This window comes from Symsagittifera roscoffensis, chromosome 6 (assembly GCF_963678635.1).
Source record: "Symsagittifera roscoffensis chromosome 6, txSymRosc1.1, whole genome shotgun sequence".
NCBI lineage: Eukaryota > Metazoa > Xenacoelomorpha > Acoela > Convolutidae > Symsagittifera > Symsagittifera roscoffensis.
In genome coordinates this window covers 47,520,394-47,540,943 of record NC_087067.1, presented here as the reverse complement: position 1 = coordinate 47,540,943, position 20,550 = coordinate 47,520,394, and the positions used below count along the sequence as shown (strand labels likewise).

General features: G+C 33.3%; 2 protein-coding genes across 2 annotated transcripts; one reads left to right on the top strand and one right to left on the bottom strand.

Annotated features, from left to right (window-relative positions):
• Positions 1–3,034: 3,034 nt before the first annotated feature.
• On the bottom strand, positions 3,035–19,626 carry LOC134848098 (uncharacterized). Its single transcript, XM_063865443.1, has 7 exons — positions 19,448–19,626; positions 18,942–19,082; positions 14,754–14,918; positions 13,647–13,860; positions 12,888–13,049; positions 6,395–6,501; positions 3,035–3,500 (listed from the first exon to the last, which is right to left on the bottom strand). Exons 2-7 carry the CDS (start codon positions 19,051–19,053, stop codon positions 3,097–3,099), a joined length of 1,164 nt encoding a protein of 387 aa, XP_063721513.1. The 5' UTR covers positions 19,054–19,082; positions 19,448–19,626; the 3' UTR covers positions 3,035–3,096.
• LOC134847810 (cilia- and flagella-associated protein 161-like) lies at positions 6,598–10,045 on the top strand. The gene is made up of 3 exons (XM_063865029.1): positions 6,598–7,070; positions 7,254–7,611; positions 9,830–10,045. Exons 1-3 carry the CDS (start codon positions 6,771–6,773, stop codon positions 9,910–9,912), a joined length of 741 nt encoding a protein of 246 aa, XP_063721099.1. The 5' UTR covers positions 6,598–6,770; the 3' UTR covers positions 9,913–10,045.
• Positions 19,627–20,550: the final 924 nt, after the last annotated feature.

Below are 20,550 nucleotides of genomic sequence, written 5' to 3'. Positions count from 1 at the left end.
TTTTGACGGCGACTACAAAATTTTTCCAAAATTTAAAAATTTGCCCACAATTTTTTTTCAACGGCAAAACAATATTTGTACTCAAACAATCATTTTCCAAAAAACAATTGTAAGCAAATTTTAGTTTTTGTGTGCAGAGCGTAGTAAACCTGAATACACTAAAATTTTGATGCTTTTTTCCGTTTTTATGGTTAACTTTTTTCCAAAATATTAACAACTCATATTTCTTTTGTATGGCTTGACTATGTATGCCTTGATCAATATCTGATTATTTAAAAAGTCGAACTTTGAAAATAATCATCTTTGAAAACTTCTGCCAAAATTTAAAAGTTTGATGTTTTTAGTACATGATTTGTGTAAGAAAAGTTTTATAACTGTCAGGTCATTTCCAAGGCATTGAAAAACCAAGACAGTCAAACTTTGGCTAGTTTCGATTAAACCATAGTTTTTGTCACTTGTGTTTGTTCACGGACAAATCCTAAAATCCTAAAGATTTTTGTAAAGTTCTTAAAAGAGTTTGCATTCCTATAACCATTTAAAAATTTGCTGGGTAATAAATGTCGTTCAAGGTAAAGTTCGAACATAATTTTTTCTTTTCTATTGCTACAACTTTCAAAAGTGATTAAAAACAGCGGTAAAAAACTGTTAAAAACACATAAGCAATTCTCTTTACACAGAAACGCAGATAAATATCTTGGAGAAATTTTTTTCTAAAATCTTGTAAATAGCGAAACTCTCATGTTTGCTAATACGTAGCTGAAAATCTGAAAGGTCAAAAACAATCAAGTTTTGTGTTAGAGTTTACTTGCCTGCAAGAAATTTCTATCATAAATCAATATATCATAAAGTTTAGAAAATCATATTTTGTTTTCTCCTAAAAAATCTCACATCATAATTTTTCTGATTGTGAGAGGCTTCCATCCTAATTTGTTTTTGGTTGAAGCGTTCTATATTCAAGTTCATTACAAGAGCATATGTATCGACCAATAATAATGCAGCAAAACTGGAAATCTCAATGGAAAGTACTAATTACTTTCTCTTCACACAGAAACGCAGATAAATATCTTGGAGAAATTTTTTTCTAAAATCTTGTAAATAGCGAAACTCTCATGTTTGCTAATACGTAGCTGAAAATCTGAAAGGTCAAAAACAATCAAGTTTTGTGTTAGAGTTTACTTGCCTGCAAGAAATTTCTATCATAAATCAATATATCATAAAGTTTAGAAAATCATATTTTGTTTTCTCCTAAAAAATCTCACATCATAATTTTTCTGATTGTGAGAGGCTTCCATCCTAATTTGTTTTTGGTTGAAGCGTTCTATATTCAAGTTCATTACAAGAGCATATGTATCGACCAATAATAATGCAGCAAAACTGGAAATCTCAATGGAAAGTACTAATTACTTTCTCTTCACACAGAAACGCAGATAAATATCTTGGAGAAATTTTTTTCTAAAATCTTGTAAATAGCGAAACTCTCATGTTTGCTAATACGTAGCTGAAAATCTGAAAGGTCAAAAACAATTAAGTTTTGTGTTAGAGTTTACTTGCCTGCAAGAAATTTCTATCATAAATCAATATATCATAAAGTTTAGAAAATCATATTTAGTTTTCTCCTAAAAAATCTCACATCATAATTTTTCTGATTGTGAGAGGCTTCCATCCTAATTTGTTTTTGGTTGAAGCGTTTTATATTCAAGTTCATTACAAGAGCATATGGATCGACCAATAATAATGCAGCAAAACAGGAAATCTCAATGGAAAGTACTAATTACTGCTTTCATTCGTAGGGGTAAAGATCTTTTATTGAATGGCATGGGGAAAGATGTTCTTCAGTCCGTCGGAGCAAATTGTTTCAAAGCTCTATTGCAAGGCATTATTAGACGGACACACCATTCGGTTTGAGTAGGTCTCTGGAATCCAGATTCAAGTCTGTAAAGATGTTAACTTTTTGTTGGAACGATCAAAGAAAATGAAAGAATAAAGGAAGTTCAAAGAGAGCTTAACTGTCAAACCAACTTACTTCTTACAAAATATACAATTCGCCCTCGTAACTATTTGTATTTTGTCAAAAAATCATGAAATGGAGAAAAACTTTGGTTTGCTATTTAAAAAATGCGCAATGTCATTCACTAAAGCTTTTTTAGATTCCTTCGAGTTTTCGAGGAAATACTTTATTGTCGATGGATCATTAGATATTGAAAAAGCAATAAATTGAATAAAAAGCGCAAAATTAAAATTTTGAAAAGTCTTTTGACCAGCAAAAAAATTGAAACATGGAACTCAATTGCTGTCGAAATTGTCAACAAGATAATTGAAACCAAACAAAAATTTTTTCTTGCAAACTACTTTATGAGCGACGATCAGTGTTTGATTCAAGCATTTCAATGACATCATCAAGTAATTGGCAAAGTGTAATTGAATGAATAATGCGGTCTGTACTTTTTTGATAAACAAAAGAGAAAGAAAAGCGGTTACGAAAAATTAATTCGAATAATTTTTGTCTTTTCTTTGAGTTGTGTCTAAAATCTCCTGTTATTTTTTTCTGGAAATTGTGAGCTAGGCGAATCAGCTAATCAGTGCCTGATTGAGTGGTAATTAATAGCTAAAACAAGAATGATTAATAGATAGTTTTGGAAATCAAATCAATAGGCTTGTCAATATTTTTTCTTGAAATAAACAAAACTTTTCCATTATTCACAAATTCCTCTCATTTCCATAAAGCTGATAAAACTTTTGGCGAAGTAATTCGGTAAACTCTATTTTTCAATTATTGTCTACTGTTGTTCTGTTTGTGTTTTTCATTTGAGCTATATTCATTTTTTCACTTTTCTTTATCATTTTCAAAGTTTTTATACAATTACTAATCAAAACTACTAAGTAACGGTTGAGACACAAATAATGAGATAGGGCTATTTGAATGTGTTTTTTTTTGGCTTCAGAAAACTGTTTGTTGAATCATTACAACTCGGAAGACCTCGTTAGAATAAAAAGTATTTTCAACTTCAAATTTTGCATTTGCAAAAATGCTCATTGCTTTTCAATACAAAAAAAATCTTAAGTTAAATCCATTTTTTTAGTATATTGTAATTTATTTTACAAATTTTGATAGACCAGCTCTTTTGATAGCGTTTTATAGAGCACCAGTTTTCCATTTGAAGCAGCGGTGAATATCTTGAAATCACGCAAGTTGATCGGCTTCCTGAAAGTGTCTTTCGTTCCCACATCCACATACCTCAAATACTCGATTTCCTGTCCAGTTACCATCGATTTCTTCCAGACATCTGTTTGCTCATCTTCATCGAAACTGGAATCGGTTGGCAACTTCTGGATTGATCTGGTGACTGCCAGGAATTTCCCGAGGAGGGTGAAGTTTCCGTCTTTGGCGTCGGGTATTTTGATGATCACTTTGCAATTGGGAGAGTAGCTTTTCCAGTCGTAAATAGAAAGGACGTTGTCATTCGTGCCAATGTAGAGCAGGGATCCACGCAGCTGGAAATCTAAAACAAATAGAAAAGCGAATTTGCATTTGGTAGGCAAAACTTTTTGACTTTTACTTAACACCCTTTTCATGCTGAGCCATTTTGAAGTAATATCAAAAAAAATTTTAGGGCCAACATTGTAATTTGTGAACAGGAGTGCGTATGTTTGCAATGAATTAATTGCTCCCTCTCTCCCTTCTGAATAAATTTCAATTTTATGATGTGACAGGGGGTGTTACAAGGTTAAGTTTGATGATCAGTTATGTTTGTCGAGACCTGATTCAGTATGTTGGTTTTTCGCAACAATCGCACAATATGAACAAAAAAAACTTGAAAAAATCTGCAAGCAACGGAAGGGTTGAAAAAAACCCAGGTCTGCGAGGAGACTGAATAACGTCACCATTTTTTTTTTCGGCCATTGTAACAATTAGGCCAACAAAATTGATGAATTGGCGTGGCGTGCACCAGACAAATAGATCAATTTACGGTATAATTATTGGGTTTATAAGCTTGTAAATGAGGACTTGTTCATAATTGAGTAATGAACTCGCGGCTGTTTTTCCTCCTACTGCAAACTGAAAAAATTTTCAAATGATTTTTTGTTGACATTGTCCGACTGCGACAAAACGTGGCATGCGAAATTACTAAACCCTGAGAAACACATTCAATCTTCATACTTCTCGTACTGACAAGAAAAGGTCAGCAATCGAATTTACTCAGATATTTTAGCAGAGACCTATAAAAAATCATTTGAATGGATGTAAAATCGATTTAGTTTGATACAACAATGTAGATTAATCAATCCAGTTTCAATCGATTCTGGATCATGTTTTTGGTTTCATTTATCTACGGATTTTAGTATTAAAAAAAATTGTATTAAATCAATTTAAATTGGTATTTAACGAATTTTTTGGTTGCTCATTTTATGCAGATTATATTCAGTTCTTCTAGACTGTCAAACAAATTTTAAGATAAGTTTATAAATTGACTTTTTTGATTAAATAAATGACCAGAAATTAAACTATGAAGATAACTAATATCGAATCCTTCTGCACCACAACTGAACTCTTCTAATTTGAATTTTTAAATACTTTTTTGCCTGAAAAGTTTGAACCTAGGACATTGATAATCAAAATGATATTTAGAAACTTTGCGTTCTTGTACTTCTAATCAAAGCGGGATCAATTGTTTGTAGGGGAACCCTTAAACGCAATAGTTTACGGTAAAAACTCTCCTCGAGTGATTCTTGCTGTATGTAGCTCTGATGAAGATTTTCTTGGGTACAAAATTTTGCTCAAGCATCGAAAAAAAGAGAATAATAAATTTAAATCAGTTTCATTCAAATTTTGATGCGTTTCGCTACCCTGCGAAAATTCATTTAACTTTATTTGAGTTAATTTGTAGCCAACAAAATCAATTTTCTTTTCTGTGAAAATCCATTTAATCTAAATCGATTGAAATTTCTGAATGGGCTATCGTAAACCAATTTCTATACAGTATATAATCTGTTTAAAAATCGATTAAAATCTTTTTCAATCTTAAATTTGTCAGTGCGAGTTAATCTTGATGCTGGTGTGGGGAAAAAAGAAAGCTTAACTCATATGTCAGTTTTGATGACATTTAGACAATGTGAACAAAATTTTGAAACAAAACAGAAGTATAGGGACCTGTAATTCTGGAATGTGGATCTCTTCCCTGTGAAATCATTCTTGAACCAAATAATTAGTGCTTGCGTGAGGTTGTGATAAGAAAGAAAAACGAATTTAGATTTTCCAGGTCTCTTTTCCTCCTTCACTCATAATTTTGAAAACGATACCAATTTGAATAAATTTTTGTGCATATAATATACTGTATAGAAAGCAATGCAAAATAACCCATTTAGATACGTAAATCATATTAGAATGGATGAAATTGAGTTCAACAGAAAAAAAAACTTTTTATTGCAAAAAAAAATTGAATTGATTTAAAAGAGCTTTCTTTAGTGAAAAACATCGAATCTCAACAAAAATAATTTAATCTAACTACTCTTCTGTTTCAAAGCTTGAGCAAATTATTCAACTCCAGAAAACCTCCATCTGGGCTACAGAGAGTAAGGGTCAACCAAAAAAAAAATGTGGCAAACTATTTCCACTATTTCTTTTTTGTTTGATAGTTTGAACTGTGCATACAAAAAATTGGAGAAAAAATTGTTTTAAAACAATTTCGACCAATTTTAATGTAACTCAAATCCGTAGGAAGCGGCACCAAAAAAATGTTAAGAAAAAGTATTTAAATTGACTAAGGGTTGATTGAAATTGATTTTTAATCTTCATTTTTGTATTAAATTATAAAGATTTTTTTAGGTCTCTGCAACGTTATCTGTAAAAAAAATCGTCCAATCCTTTTCTTGCCAATCGTGCTATCTGCAATCATTTTCTAGTCAGTACGGGCACACACTGCACCCCCCCCCCCCCCCCCCCACACACACACACACACACATTGGATTTTCAAGTTTGAAAATCTTTTCTAGTCTTGTCATAATTCAATGAAAGTTGACATGATGAACAAACTAACGCTCTTTTCCCACCTCCATAATTTTTCGTTTACATTGTCCGAGTGCTATAAAGACTGGCATGCCGACTAAATAAGCCATGACAATCATTTTCGATCCTCTAACCTTATAAAACTCTCGTTACGCCATAAGCTTTATGGCTTATGTGAGGTGGCGGGAAACAAAAAAAGTATCCACACTAACAATTGTGAACAGATTTGTTCTTTATACGTTGACTTGTATCAGCACGCAATTAGCCATAATGACACGTAAAAGAGGTAAAAGAATGAAAATTTGAAAGTATGAGGTCAATTTTTTTGTGGTTAATTTTTTATTGGGAATTAGAATTAGACGGATATTTGTTTGAGATGAAGGTGGTTACCATTGACAGAAGTTTCACTACGCTTATGGAACTGTTCAGTCTCGAGTTCACCCGAGTACTTTCCATCCTCAAAGTGGAACACCTTCTCCCCATGTTCCACGTACAATCTGAAATCAATAGCAACCAAAATGGTATGAAATGGTTTTTCTCTTCATATGAGAGTCACCGAAAAAAGCTATCAACTACAAGACCACAAATTTTAGTGGCAAAAAATAATACAGCCATCTGAAATACTGCACGTGCTTTGTATACTATAAAACATATAATCTGCTTGGTATAAATTATATCATTGAGCGCTTTCAAAACAACACTTTTTGCAGTTAAGAACAGAGATATTATATCGGATTCGTGAAATTATTAGCAACAAGATAACAACATGAATATTTTTGGGGAAAAGACTTTAGTTGACAACTGGTTTGAAGACCGAGTTCTAGAAGAAGACAAAATTAAAGAGTATCTCGAAAAACGAGAACGCGGCGAACTTCTTAGTCAGAAAAACGCGTCACTTTCAACGGCTATGTTGAACGCGACTCAACTCGCTACTTCGGCCGACGGGTGGGTTAAGTTCGGGGATCAAGTCGTGTTTCAGAACCCTCATTTATTCAATGATGAGCATCATTTGGCTCTGACATTCGCAGGCGAAACTGCGACAGCACTAGAGTACAAATCTCCCCAGGTAAGCAAAAAAGATTTCGGCTCTTTTCCACTTCCTTTCTCCTTTTGGAATAAAATATTGATGCTTATGCAAGGACGAGGGGGAGAAGGCAAAAATTAGCATGCGGTCGAAAAAACTTCTAGACCCTCCCAAACAACTTCACAAAGAAAAAAACGAATCGTTCAATTTTAACTTACAACTTAGGTGCGAAACACATTTATAATCTTCCCTACTGACGGTTCCAAAATGGGGGACAAACTGCGCTACTGTCAGCCATTCGCGATCGCAACCCACCCGAGTATCAGTCCCGAGCCCAAGTTCATGCAGAGCGAAGACGGGGGGTTATTGAACACCAAAAAATCTCGGACCCAACCAATAAGTTTTTCGGACACCCCCTCGTATTTGGCCCTGTGGAGGATACACTGTTTTGACCCCCAGTTGAGGCTGGAAACAGACGGGATGCCTGTTCCTGTGAATTCACCGGTGATTGTTAACCACAGCAAGACTAACAACAATTTGACATACTTGGAGGCCTTTACTATCGCCACGCCATTCGGAACAGGTATAAAAATGTTCTATGAAACTCTCTAGGAAACAAACAATATTATGCGTTTATCGGCCCTTCTAGCCTCCGCCACGTGACATTTTTTGAACATAAACATCTATTTTAGTGTAAAAACGACGCTTAAAGTGGAAAGTGACTTAGACAAACACGTTTTTCATTTCCATGTAATTACCTAATCTTTTTTGAAGCACATCTGATGCTATTATTTCCGTTTTTGACAAAAATGAGATTGAAAGCAAACAAAATCGACTTTTTGTGCAGATAATTTTTTTGAAAGAAATTAATTAACGATAGCCCATTTAGACATGTAAATCGATACAGATTGGATTAATGGATTTTTACGGGCGAAAATATCGGTTTTAATGCATAAAAAAATAGATTCAAGTTGTTTTAAATGGACTTTGCAAGTTTGTGAAAATCACTCAAATCTCAACAAAATTCATTTATTTTAACATTTCTTTTTGTTTCGGAGAGCTACAGAGAGCAAAGTTCTTTGATGCAAACTATTGCGTTTAGGGGACTCTCTTTCAAATTGTGCAAAACTAAGGGTTTTCTCGGTAACCAGAAGTAAAACTATGGAAAATTTTCAGTTGTCATTTTCATTAACAACGTTTTAGGCGCAACTTATTAAGGCAAATGAATATATAATTGAAAAGTTCAACTTAGAACAACTTTTTTGGTGCAAAAAAAAACGTTTTAGGAGTACTCGTTTTTTTCGGCTAAACACAAAACAAAAAACCAATTGAAAAGACGCGATAATTTTAGTTGCAGTTTCTCTTTTGTTTGATATAAAACCTCTTAAAATAATCAGAAAGTAATATGTATAAAACGAGTCTAAAAAGAGAGGTTATGAATTGAATTTCTTCAGTTTGATAGTTACCAATTTCGGAAAGAAAAAGGAAGTACAAACTTTGCCAAAAATAGAATTTCAATCAACTTAGGACCAATTAAAATTGATTCTTCTACAACCTTTTTTATTTGAAATTGAATCAATTTTAAATTGATTCAACTAACTTTTGTAGGTCTTTGCTACATTATCTGTAGAAAATTGATTGCAATCCATTTCTTGTTAGTATGGAGAGATATGGTCGCTTGTAGCAGGCCGGAATTTTTTTGTCCGGAAAACGGAAAAAAATTCATCAAAATCCGATGACTCCCGTTATACCCCCTTGCCCCAGTAACAGAACAAAAACTGCTCAGACACTTTGACTTTTATTATCTTGGGGAGGGGTATGTTTTTCTTTGTATAATTTTTTCTCGCTAAACGGTACCCGGGTTGACCAAAAAATGCGTATCATACAATTCTCAAGAATGGGAAGTTTTTTTCATACAATTTCATACAATTCCATACGTACAGAAAATTGTATGAAAACTCTATGACAAGCATTTTCCCATAAATGGAAATTGTATGATGGGTATTTTCTCCATAAACCAAAAAGATGTTCTTTGTTCGTAAATTTATTTTCTGACAAACTTTTGATTATGTTTGCAACCGAACACAAGTGACAAAGACCTTGGTTACTCAAAGCACCAAAGGTTGGACGGTCTTGCATTTACAATGCATAGAAAACGACCTGAAATGTCTTCAAGATGTCTTTCACAAATGATATGACAATAGGAACAAACTTTTAATTTTTGGCAAAATTTTTCAATGATGATTATTTTAAATTTGTGAATTTTCCAATTATCAGACATTGATCAAGGCATACATAAACACACCATACAAAAGAAATAGCAATTTTCAGCGTTTTTGAAGAAAGAAAATTTAAGTGAAAAGAAAAAAAGCCAGTATTATCGTATCCAGGTCTACGTTATGCACACAAAAGATTGAAATTTGCATGCAAAAAAATTTTTTTCGGAAAATGTTTGTTTGTATACAAAAATTGATTTGAGCTTGAAAAAAAAAAAAACTTTTGGGGCTAATTTTCAATATTTTTTGTGTCGTATATGGAAATTGTATGGTAAGCAATTTTTTCAAAAATAAAAATTAAAATCAGTTTTTTTTGTCACCAGTCTGTTCAAATGTTTTCAAAAAAAGATGCAGAAATGGTTTAATTTTTTTCTTATTGTTTTTCGAAAATGTATGCAAGTTGTATGACAAGCATTTTCGGTGCATGGAGGTCAACATGGGTACTTGGAATGTGTTGTTAGTGTTATCTGACATTAATGTGAATAGTAAAAAAAATCTGTTTTCTCATATGTTCGTCTATTTAAGGTCAAGAGGTCACGGCGAGGACTGAACTTGACAGCCACAACGCAGAGTGTAAAACGAACCACTGGAAGCTACTATACAAATAGACAGTTGGGCTAGATCCAATCTCAAAGACATGTGGATGGAACTGATATTAACCCGCACTATTATTTCAATTAAATTCAAATGAGCTTGTCTGATTTTTCCTCGACAATGTAAAATAGATTTTCTAGTCGCAAATATTTTTGACAAGAAAATTTTTTTGACATGGTGTTGGTTTGCATGGACATGATCCACAAAAAGTCTTTTGTTTCTTTTCCAGTTTGTCAACCTCTCATAAAATTGCAACAAAAATGTTGAAAAAATCAATTGCAAGGTAATTTACATAAAAGAAATGTTGTGAAATTTTTTTCGTTTATATACGCTGACACGTTTTTATTGTAGTTAAGAACATACCAAATCATTAAAAACAGGCTTTCAGAAACTGATTTTCAGAAAAATCAAAGGACGACATGAAAAAATCCAGGTTTTTCGATGATTTTAGCTTTTCTATTGATTAGTAAATGATGACCCCAGTGTTCTTACACTGCAGATAGAATCCCGAAAAAATTTCAGGGTCTCTTTAACTATTCCCCCCTTTGGTACCTGGCAACGTATTGCCACCCTCAGTTTGAAACAATTTACCGGTTGAGCATTTGCAAAATTAGTACCAAGTTACTGATCCCCTTTTACAAAATGGTTTAGTTATAGATACCCAAACTACATAATTCTTGCTTTTTTCAATTAAAGCCCTTGAAAAATAAGCTATAATAACTTTTATGAAAAAATATAACTTTTTTGAACGTTTTGTTTTTAGTTTAATACCGGGATGACCTCCGCACAGTAAAACTAGTTAATTTTAACAATAGTACCCTAGTCAATCAAGGTATTGATGGATAATCTATTCAAGACTAAAGATATCCTTTTTTTGCAAAACCTTTAGTGATACGTTTTTTGGGCAAAAATCGATGGCTTTTTTTCCTTCCCCCCACCAGCAAATTTTTTATAATTCAAATGACTGTTCACAATGTCCGATTGTCATGAAAATTGACATGTAGACTATTTAGCCCAACATATTTGATTTTCATAATCAACCTCGTAAAACCAATCGTTAGACCATAAAGTTGATTCTTGTGTGAGGGGGGGGGGGAGTCAAACGGCTTTACACGCGAGGACAACCAAGTAGCGCTCGTGGAAGAAGAAAACACTCTTAGCTACGCATACATGCACACAGCCCGCTAGGCAGTTGCCCCCCCCCCCCTCCCCCACCCCGAAAGTTTCAACTTTTGAGTTTTTTTGTGATAGGCGAGTAGTTTCAAAACTTCATTGAAAACTTACACCTAATTCTCTCAAAATAGGAAAAATGCATTTTGTGTCAAATGAAAACACAAGATAATCATCAAAAAAACTTCTTTGGATTTACGTCTTAAAATTTAGGTTAATATTTGTTACAAATTGTGTTTTTCCTGTTTTGAGAGACTTAGGGAAAGATTATTGATCAAAACTTGAAGTTAGCCGCCTATCACAAAGTAGACTCAAAAAACTAAAGCTTTCTGGGGGCAACCGCCTAGTGCGCTGTGTTTATGAAAAACTTTGGCAAAACCAATACCGAGAAATGACATTCTAATTCTCTTAGGACTAATAATTTTTGTGTTTTAAAAGTCTGTGCGGATCTTGTTAATTATTCCTTCCCCCAATTTCGATTTTCAATAGTTTAATTTAAGTTGCCACATTTTTAACACTTCGAAACAATTTCCAGATAAAAATTAAAATCTCTAATGTAAGAATTATATAAATACACGAAATACAAATACGAAAGTGCGAAAATGAAAACTCAATTAATTGGTGAAATGCATATTCTATACAGAAATGATTTTCAAAAATAATACATGCATAAGGGGAATTAGTTAGCAAGGTACAAAAAAAGAGAAGGTAGTAATTAGCAAGATCTGTCGGTGTTCCATCCTAAATAAATCAGAAAATTGTAAACTCAGCAAAAGGTTAACCATAAGTTTTCCATTAATGCAAGTTATGACTAGCTGTTTTCGAAAGTACTCAAAAACCTAGTGCTGCATACTTAACTGGGCTCAGAATGTTTTTTTGCAAGTTTACAATTTTGAAAAATTAGCATCCATATATTCAGACTTGATATAATCAAAATTATTATGTTGATATAATCATAAAAATGTTTGTTTAAGACATCTAAATTGTCATTTTACAGAAAAAAATAAATATTCAGATTATTTTTTGATTAAGAAATTTTTAGGTCAAACTCATTACACCATTACACCATTCAACCTTTGGTGATGCAAGCTTTGAATAACCAAGCGTTTGTCACTTGTGTCTGATTAGTAAAACAACCCAGATTTTTTGATAAAAATTCAAATAGAACAATACGAGGCCAAACTGTGCACTGGATAGGCGCAAATTTTTGTGTTTGTATGTTCCTGGACTCCAGAGACAAGTCTTTAAACATATCAAAATCTTTCGGAACAATGTAAGAAAATGTAAGAAGAAGAGAAGAACAAAGGGAGCGTCCTTGTTGCGGAATCCGCTCACAATTCACAATATGCACAGTTTGGCCTCGTAATGAAAAAAATTTAAAATTTTTTTTTATGGAAAATGGAAACTTTTATTATATAACTTTTGACTGCAGCTGGTAAATGAATTCAAATTCAAATTCAGGCATTTTTGTATTTATGGAATTGCATGAAAAATCGATGATTACCATTTTTACGTATTTGGAAGTTGTATTATTAACATTTTGGTCAACCCGGGCAGCTTTTTTGAAAAACTATGTCCAAAATGTTAGCTCCATCAAGGAAGCTCACATAAAAACAACTTTTTTGAGTTTGATTCTTAAAAGCAATGATGAAAAAATGTTCTAAGCTTTACAATTTCTCTAGAAAATACCGGAAGAGAACAAACAGATCAGCACATTGAGTCACAAAATTTTTCAACTCTGAAAAGGTTAAATGACAAAAAGACTCTTTACATACTTCAATTTCGAAAATGTGAAACAATCAAATTGAATCAGACTTACAACAAGTCAGATTCGTGAGCAGCCATGTGCCATTTATTAGTGAATGCCCCTTTCTGGTCATACAGGAGAGAGGGTATGGCCACTTCGCCCAGTTTAGACAGGGACCTCTTGTCCACGATGCAGATAAAGTGCTTCAACACAGGGTCGAACGACTTGCGAGGGCTGAAATTTATGATAGATATAATTTACTTTCCCTTTTTTGACAACTCTGACAGTTTTTGACAGTGAGATGACAGCTTTGCATGACAACAATTCTTTTTTTGAGTATAAGTCAGGTATAAAACTCAGACCTACCTAAAAAGTAAAGTTGTCCCCCCTTTGTACTTTTTTGAGATATCCATTTTTGGTTACGGACCCTTAGATTTTCTAAGGCGCCTTTGGCGCCAATATATACTAATGCTAAGGGGGGAGCGCGCGCCGAAAAAACGCAATTTTTTTGACGCATTTTTGGACTGTTTTTCGATATTTTGCCTGCGACACAGAAATTTTGACCAAACTTGGTCTTTGTAGTGCTTTGGGAGAGCTCGGAAAATCAATTAGGTCGACCTTTAAAAAAAGTCGACAAAATTTTCGATTTTTTTTTTGAAAATCCGCCCCTCCCTCGAGAAAATCCTAGATCCGACACTGGTCATAACCAATGCTAAGTTTTCCCTTTGAAGCGAGCTGATTAAACGTTAGCATGTGCATCATTTTCAAATTGAGGGGAAGGAGTGGAACGGGTGAAAGGGGTGGTGTGAAAGGATTTGTTTTGAGACTCACACTGGCGACTCCGAGGAAGAGCTGCTCGTTTCGTTCTCGGCTCCTTCGGCTACCATGTTCGCAATGTTTCCATCACTGCCGATGCTCTCTGACTCAGAAGCAGAAGCAGAAGCAGGTATCGTCTTCTGATTGGTCAGTTTCTTCAAAGCCGAGTCCTTGTTCATGGCCCATTCTCGACAGAGTATGTAGAGACAATTGTCGCCCAAGGTCATGTCTTGAGAAAAGAATGATTGTCAATGAGCTAACTTTGGCCTGTCCAAAAAATACGCTTTTTTCGAAACATTTATCAGAAAATTCATCCTTGCGAACTGATTTTTTCTAAGAAACCTTCATTTTAATGAAAAATTTTATTTTTAATAGTTCAGAAACCAAATTTTTGATGATATATCCCAAAACTCTATTCAAAAATTCAGTCAAAGACAAAACTTATTATTTCTTCAAGAAAAAAAATAACAGTCTTATGTTATGAGTTTAAAGTTAATTTAGTTTAAAGTTAATTTAAAGTTAGTTTAAAGTTATGAGTTTAAAGTCCTGATGTAGATTTATTTAACCTGTTTGATCAAAATGATGTGTGTCATAATTTTATCTGCATCAAATTCAAAATTCAAATTCAATTGCTTGTTAAATTCTTGATGATTCGTTAGAGATGATAATTTCTTAAGTTAATGAATAATCAGCGTTCTTTATCGTCATATTTTTTGAGCCTGAATTTTCAATTCGACTTTCACAAATATGGTTCCTGAAGTAATTTTTAAAAATAATTAAATAAATCCGGACTTCAGGTGAATTTGAAGAACTTATCAATTAGCCAGGATGCAATTTGAAAAATAATCAAAAGTTAAAACGTTTCTCCAACAATTAGTTAGTTTTAAGCTCATAACGTAAAATTGTTGAGGTCAAACGGTTTCATACATAAGTTCTATCCAAAGCTCATAATCATAATCAGATGGTTTCTTATAGGTTCTACTTTACATATCAAAAATCTTCTCTTCCAAATCCTCCAATATCCAACACCCACTGTTTTGTGAAACTAAAATTTCCACAGTTTCGCTCTTTAATAAAGAATTTCGCTCTTTACCAAAGAAAAAGACGACCACGTGATCTAACCGATGACGTCAGAGGGCCATAATTTCCCTGTGATGAAGGTGTCCTCGATGTCTCTGATGAAGACATGTCTGAACATCTTGAGGAGTCTGAGGTCGCTGTAGAGCATGTAGTACACATGTTTCTTCTGGTCCCACACCATCCTCAGGGGGAACAGATTGGGGGGCTAGATAGTTATTCGGAGACAGGGTTGTCATTAGAGGTCAAATCTGGTTATATTACAATGACTATTGCTTCTCATTTAGATTATTTTACAATGGTGTTCGAATGATGCTAACTTACTGTTCTGATTTAAAATAGAAACAGAAACATGAATTATTTTATTGCGTTCACAAAATGTGACGCCGCCGCCACCACAAAAGAAATATGTTTTTATTCCCTTGCAAAAGGAAGGGAAATGCTATTGGCATAATTCGTATAACGTTTTAAGCATTGAGAATTGAAACGACTATTCTCATTCAATGCGAATGTTAACGATTCCTCTCGTAAAATACGAGCATACGAAACCTTCTTCTCGTAAAATACGAATGTACGAAAAGAGAATACGAAGTTAAGAAGTAACTTCTCATTTGATACGAAAAGTGGTACGATTTCCCATCTGAGTATAAATAGAAGCTCAAAACTACGGGAATTCATTCCCAACAATATCTCTTCTAACACCAACACCACTCTCTTCAACCACCCCCAACCAATCTCTAAAATAATATCTACTCTCAGTAAAAATATCTCTAATCTCACCGTTAATATATATATTGAGTCAAAAGGCAACTTGCTGTAAATTCATACTAACTTCTTTTCTAATAAAATATTTCTCAGCGAAATTTAGATTTACTTTCTAAGGTAGAAAGTAGAAAGGACCCTTTATTCCTAGCAAGCGTTTTGTCCGACGTATATAGTTTTGCTAGCGTAATAAATTGGTTCGACAAAGTATTGCTTGCCGCTTCATATAATATACTTTTCACTTCCATAGTGACCTCAATTTTCACTCAAGATGAGCAAACTGAAAAAATAGAACAAGAATGTGATCAAAAAATACAAGCTCCTCTTTTAGAGGAAATTGATAAAATAAACCAGGATCGCATGTATCCTCACATCCAATTAACAAGTTTTGAGAGAAGAACTCAAAACTTGGATCACCCAACAAACCCAGTCTAATAAAAAAATTCTACTGTTCTAGGATATACCAACTGATTCAACTATGGACGCAACACTTGATGACGACTTGAGAGATTTTGAGGACCTTCTCTCACTCCTGCCACCAACCGATCCACTGGACTCGCAGATTTCAGCACTCACTCAACAACCAACTGTTTCTACTACTACAACACCCACTGCAAAGCCGACCTCAACACGATCCTTCGTTGAGCCACTACTTCAAACCAATTCAGCTGTCCCAATAACTACAGCATCAAAGCCACCACCCCTAAAAATTTCACCCCCTGATTTCAAAATACCCCTGGTTCCCTCGAATTCCAAAATTAAAAAACGGACCCAGATTGTAAAACCATTTAAGATACTAACGGCAAATACGCCGGTATCAACTTCTCAATATCCAATGACCATTAGGCGACAGCCCTTACATCCCACTGATTTAAATACTAAAATACATATTCAGTTAGAGAGGGAACGATACATAAATTCTAACAGCAATCCCGGCTTCGATATGGATCTCAATTATGCTTTGAATCCATTAATCAATCGTTTTAAATTAGGAGCCTATCACCCTATAAAAAAAATGTACTCCATAACTAATTCCCTTCTTGAATATCAAAAAATCTATGTCCCAGCAAAATATCTGACAGCAAAATTACAAACCCCTCAGTTAGATGACTATACTGAGCAAATTCAGAGCAGTCATATACATGAAACGCACCAAATCCGGGAGCTGAAAAAGCAAATCCACAATTTGAAAACAAAAAATCACCAACTTATAGCCCGGTTGGAAGGAAAATTGTAAAAGTTTATCCTTTAATTTAAACATTTATTCTTTCGCTTTATATAGCTATGTAGTATAGCTATTAATTTTTTCCTTTCTCAACAATTTTGACTTTTATAAAAAAAACAAAAAAAAAACAAAAAATACCCCCTTTTGTATGAACCAGTCCTCCCCTTATTACGCGTATGGACATCCACTTCACATACTTCAGGACAAAAAGGAAACTTCGGAAAAAGAATGTTCAAGGAATAAAACTAACCTTCAAACTTTTGAGAAACAAATAATTTTGATGTATTTAATTTTATAGTTAAATCCCTTGGTTGTGTAAACTCTATTTTGATTTATAAATGTAACTGATGTATTTATATTCATTCAAGCCTGACTCAAAGTATCAGTTGTTCAAAAATTATCTGCTACCTGTAATACCAACAAACTATTGAACCAACTTTATGAGATTGAAAGAAAAAGCTTCGATCGATCAACAATTACCCCACTATTCAAGTGAAAGTAATAAAAATGAAAGTTTCAGTTTTTTTCCTCTTCAAATAGGAGGATGGATATGTTCTGATTTCAAATAGAAACAGAAACATGAATTATTTTATTGCGTTCAAAAAATGTGACGCCGCCGCCACCACAAAAGAAATATGTTTTTATTCCCTTGCAAAGGGAAGGGAAATGCTATTGGAATAATTCGTATAACGTTTTAAGCATTGAGAATTGAAACGACTATTCTCATTCAATGCGAATGTTAACGATTCCTCTCGTAAAATACGAGCATACGAAACATTCTTCTCGTAAAATACGAATGTACGAATAGAGAATACGAAGTTAAGAAGTAACTTCTCATTTGATACGAAAAGTGGTACGATTTCCCATCTGAGTATAAATAGAAGCTCAAAACTACGGGAATTCATTCCCAACAATATCTCTTCTAAAACCAACACCACTCTCTTCAACCACCCCAACCAATCTCTAAAATAATATCTACTCTCAGTAAAAATATCTCTAATCTCACCGTTAATATATATATTGAGTCAAAAGGCAACTTGCTGTAAATTCATACTAACTTCTTTTCTAATAAAATATTTCTCAGCGAATTTTAGATTTACTTTCTAAGGTAGAAAGTAGAAAGGACCCTTTATTCCTAGCAAGCGTTTTGTCCGATGTATATAGTTTTGCTAGCGTAATATTACTAAAAATGCAAATAAAGAGAAAAATAGAAAAATAAAACAGCTTTACTCGTCGTGGAAACGGATTTGGACCTAAATTTTTTCTCAAATAAGCAAATTTCATAAGCAATGGAAACAAAATAAAACAAAAACCAAGTTCACATCTTGAAACAAGTTGGGGGGGTTTGAAGGGGAAAATGATTTTTAAAAGATTCCTTACTTCTTTTCCTAAAAGAGGATTAGTTCCTTGGTGTATAATTCAGTGGAACCAAAATGTTCTTGGAATTATAGGAATCTTGAAAGTCGGGTTTTGTCAACAGTACCTAGCATAAAAGCCAACCATGCATTTTTTGAATCAACGCGCACCATGGAGAGGCCTTGAACTATGCACCGATAATGATTGAACCTTGATCCTCTCTATCCGATAACTTATGTCTAAGCAAGTAAATTGGAAAAAAAAGGTTGTTTCTAAGGAATCTCTGTAAAATTGAAAATTGTCGAGAAATTTTGGTAAGAAGTGTGTTATTATACTGGTTCCAGGAGCGATTTTAGGATTTTATCGAGGGGGAGGGGTTGGTTTTTTCAAAAAAAATTTGAAAACTTTGAGGACCTTTTTTTCCGAGCTCTCCCAGAACAAAAAGCAATAAAGACACTATTTTGTAAAAATATTAGGCAAGTTTTTGAAAGAAAAACAGTCAAAAAATCCCTTGCATACTTATAGCGCTCCCCTTCACAATTAGTATAAATTGGCACGAAGACGCTTTTAGAAAACACTAGTAGTGTTGGTCACCGAAAAAAGATATCACAAAAATTATCATAGGGGGACCCTTTGATTAGCGAAGGTGTCGATTATTTAAAGAAAGCGTTCCCTCCCTATATATGCCACTGACCGGTCCCTCTATAGCTATAGAGTAATTTTCCGGGATGTTTTCCCAAAGAAGTAGAAAATTTATTTGCAAAAAGATCTTGCATGCCTTGATAGTTTTAAGTGGCTGTTTTTCATATCATTGGCAGTATAAAAAAAACTAACAGGGAAATGTATATCTCTACTCAAATTGCAACTAAATGACTTCAAATGACAACCCTGTTTAGTTGGTAGCAAGTTCTCCCCCGCCTCGTCTCCCGGGTCCCCTATTAGAGTAAATGCACGCTCCTTTGTCCCATTCAGGCTCTCCTCTCTTCCGATATCCGTCTCCATTTTCGATCAGCCGAAGAATTGATTTTTTGCTAAAGTGAACACAATTTTTTTTTCAAAAAAAAAAATTTTTTTTTTCAAATAAAAAAACAAGTTGGAAATAACTTTCGGCGATATAATGTTTATAGGATGACGGAAATTTGCTGTGAGAGAGATTAAAATGGTAGCATATGTTGAAATCAGTCTGTGTTTGTTTTCAATGTGAAAATTGTTTCAGAAAAAAACTCGACTTGCTATATTTTTGGCGATAAGAAATGACATTGCAAAACTTTTAGATGAAAAAACGATATGTTTAGTTTAAAATTAGGGAAAGTTGACCTAAATAATGGGTCTAAAATCTTATTTCGATGAACGATGCAACGATCTTTATTTGAGATGTAATAAATAAACGACTTACCAATTTGACTGAAAATATATCACATAAATAAACACGTAAAACAGAAATAATTTGAACCAACAGAAAAGATTTCTCGTGGTAATACTCTTTTGAAGAAAACGGTTGAAGCGAAAGTCACATGCTTAATAAATTTTGACAAATGACAAGAATGAAGCCGTGTTTACCACCGTTTTTCTTATCACCACCGCAAACTAACTAACCCAATAATAACTAAATGACTAAGAACTTGAACATGACGACATCATTTTACATTAAGGTTGCTCAAAGATTAAAGGTTCTAAGAATTGTAGGCAAAAACAAGGCATAAAACTGGCCAAATCGAATTGGTATTTTGACTCAGCACAAGTTAAATGAAGACTGCTCGTTTTAATGCAAATTCCTAAGTTGTAGATAGGTATCAAACGCTGTCTTAGTCTTTCGGTGAAAACATCCCGGGTCGACGTCCATAGAAGAAAAATGCTTATCATACAATTTCATATATGGTGTCTGTAGAAAAAATGCTTATCATACAATTTTCATACAAAATTTCAAAATGTTTCAAAGATTTTTGGTTCAGATACATATTCTTCTCGACGCTTTTAAAACTTTCTAGTAATCAAAAAATATTTTTAATTTTTGAATGAAAAAAATGTTTATTATACAATTTTCATATATGAAAACTTCATGTTTAACATTTTTTCATAGAAAAGAAAATTTTTTAAAAAAATGTTCAAAATCAGTTTTAGATGAGTTTATTTGGAATTAAATTGAGTTTTTGATTATTGAGGGCCTTTTGACTGTCGAAATTTTGGTTTGACATTTAGTCGAAAAATTGTTTATCATATAATTTTCATATATGAAAATTGTATGATAAGCATTTTTCGAGATAAAAATTAAAAATTTCAGTAATCATTTGAAACTGATCATAGAGAGAGTCGAATGAGCTTATTATGAGATTTGGTATATTCAGAGCTTTTTGAAATGTTGAGCATTATATTAAAATCGTTTTTTGTTTTTTGGTCGAAAAAATGCTTATCATATAATTTTCATATATGAAAATTGAATGATAAACATTTTTCGAATTAAAAATTGAAAGTTTCAGTAATCATTTGAAACTGATCATA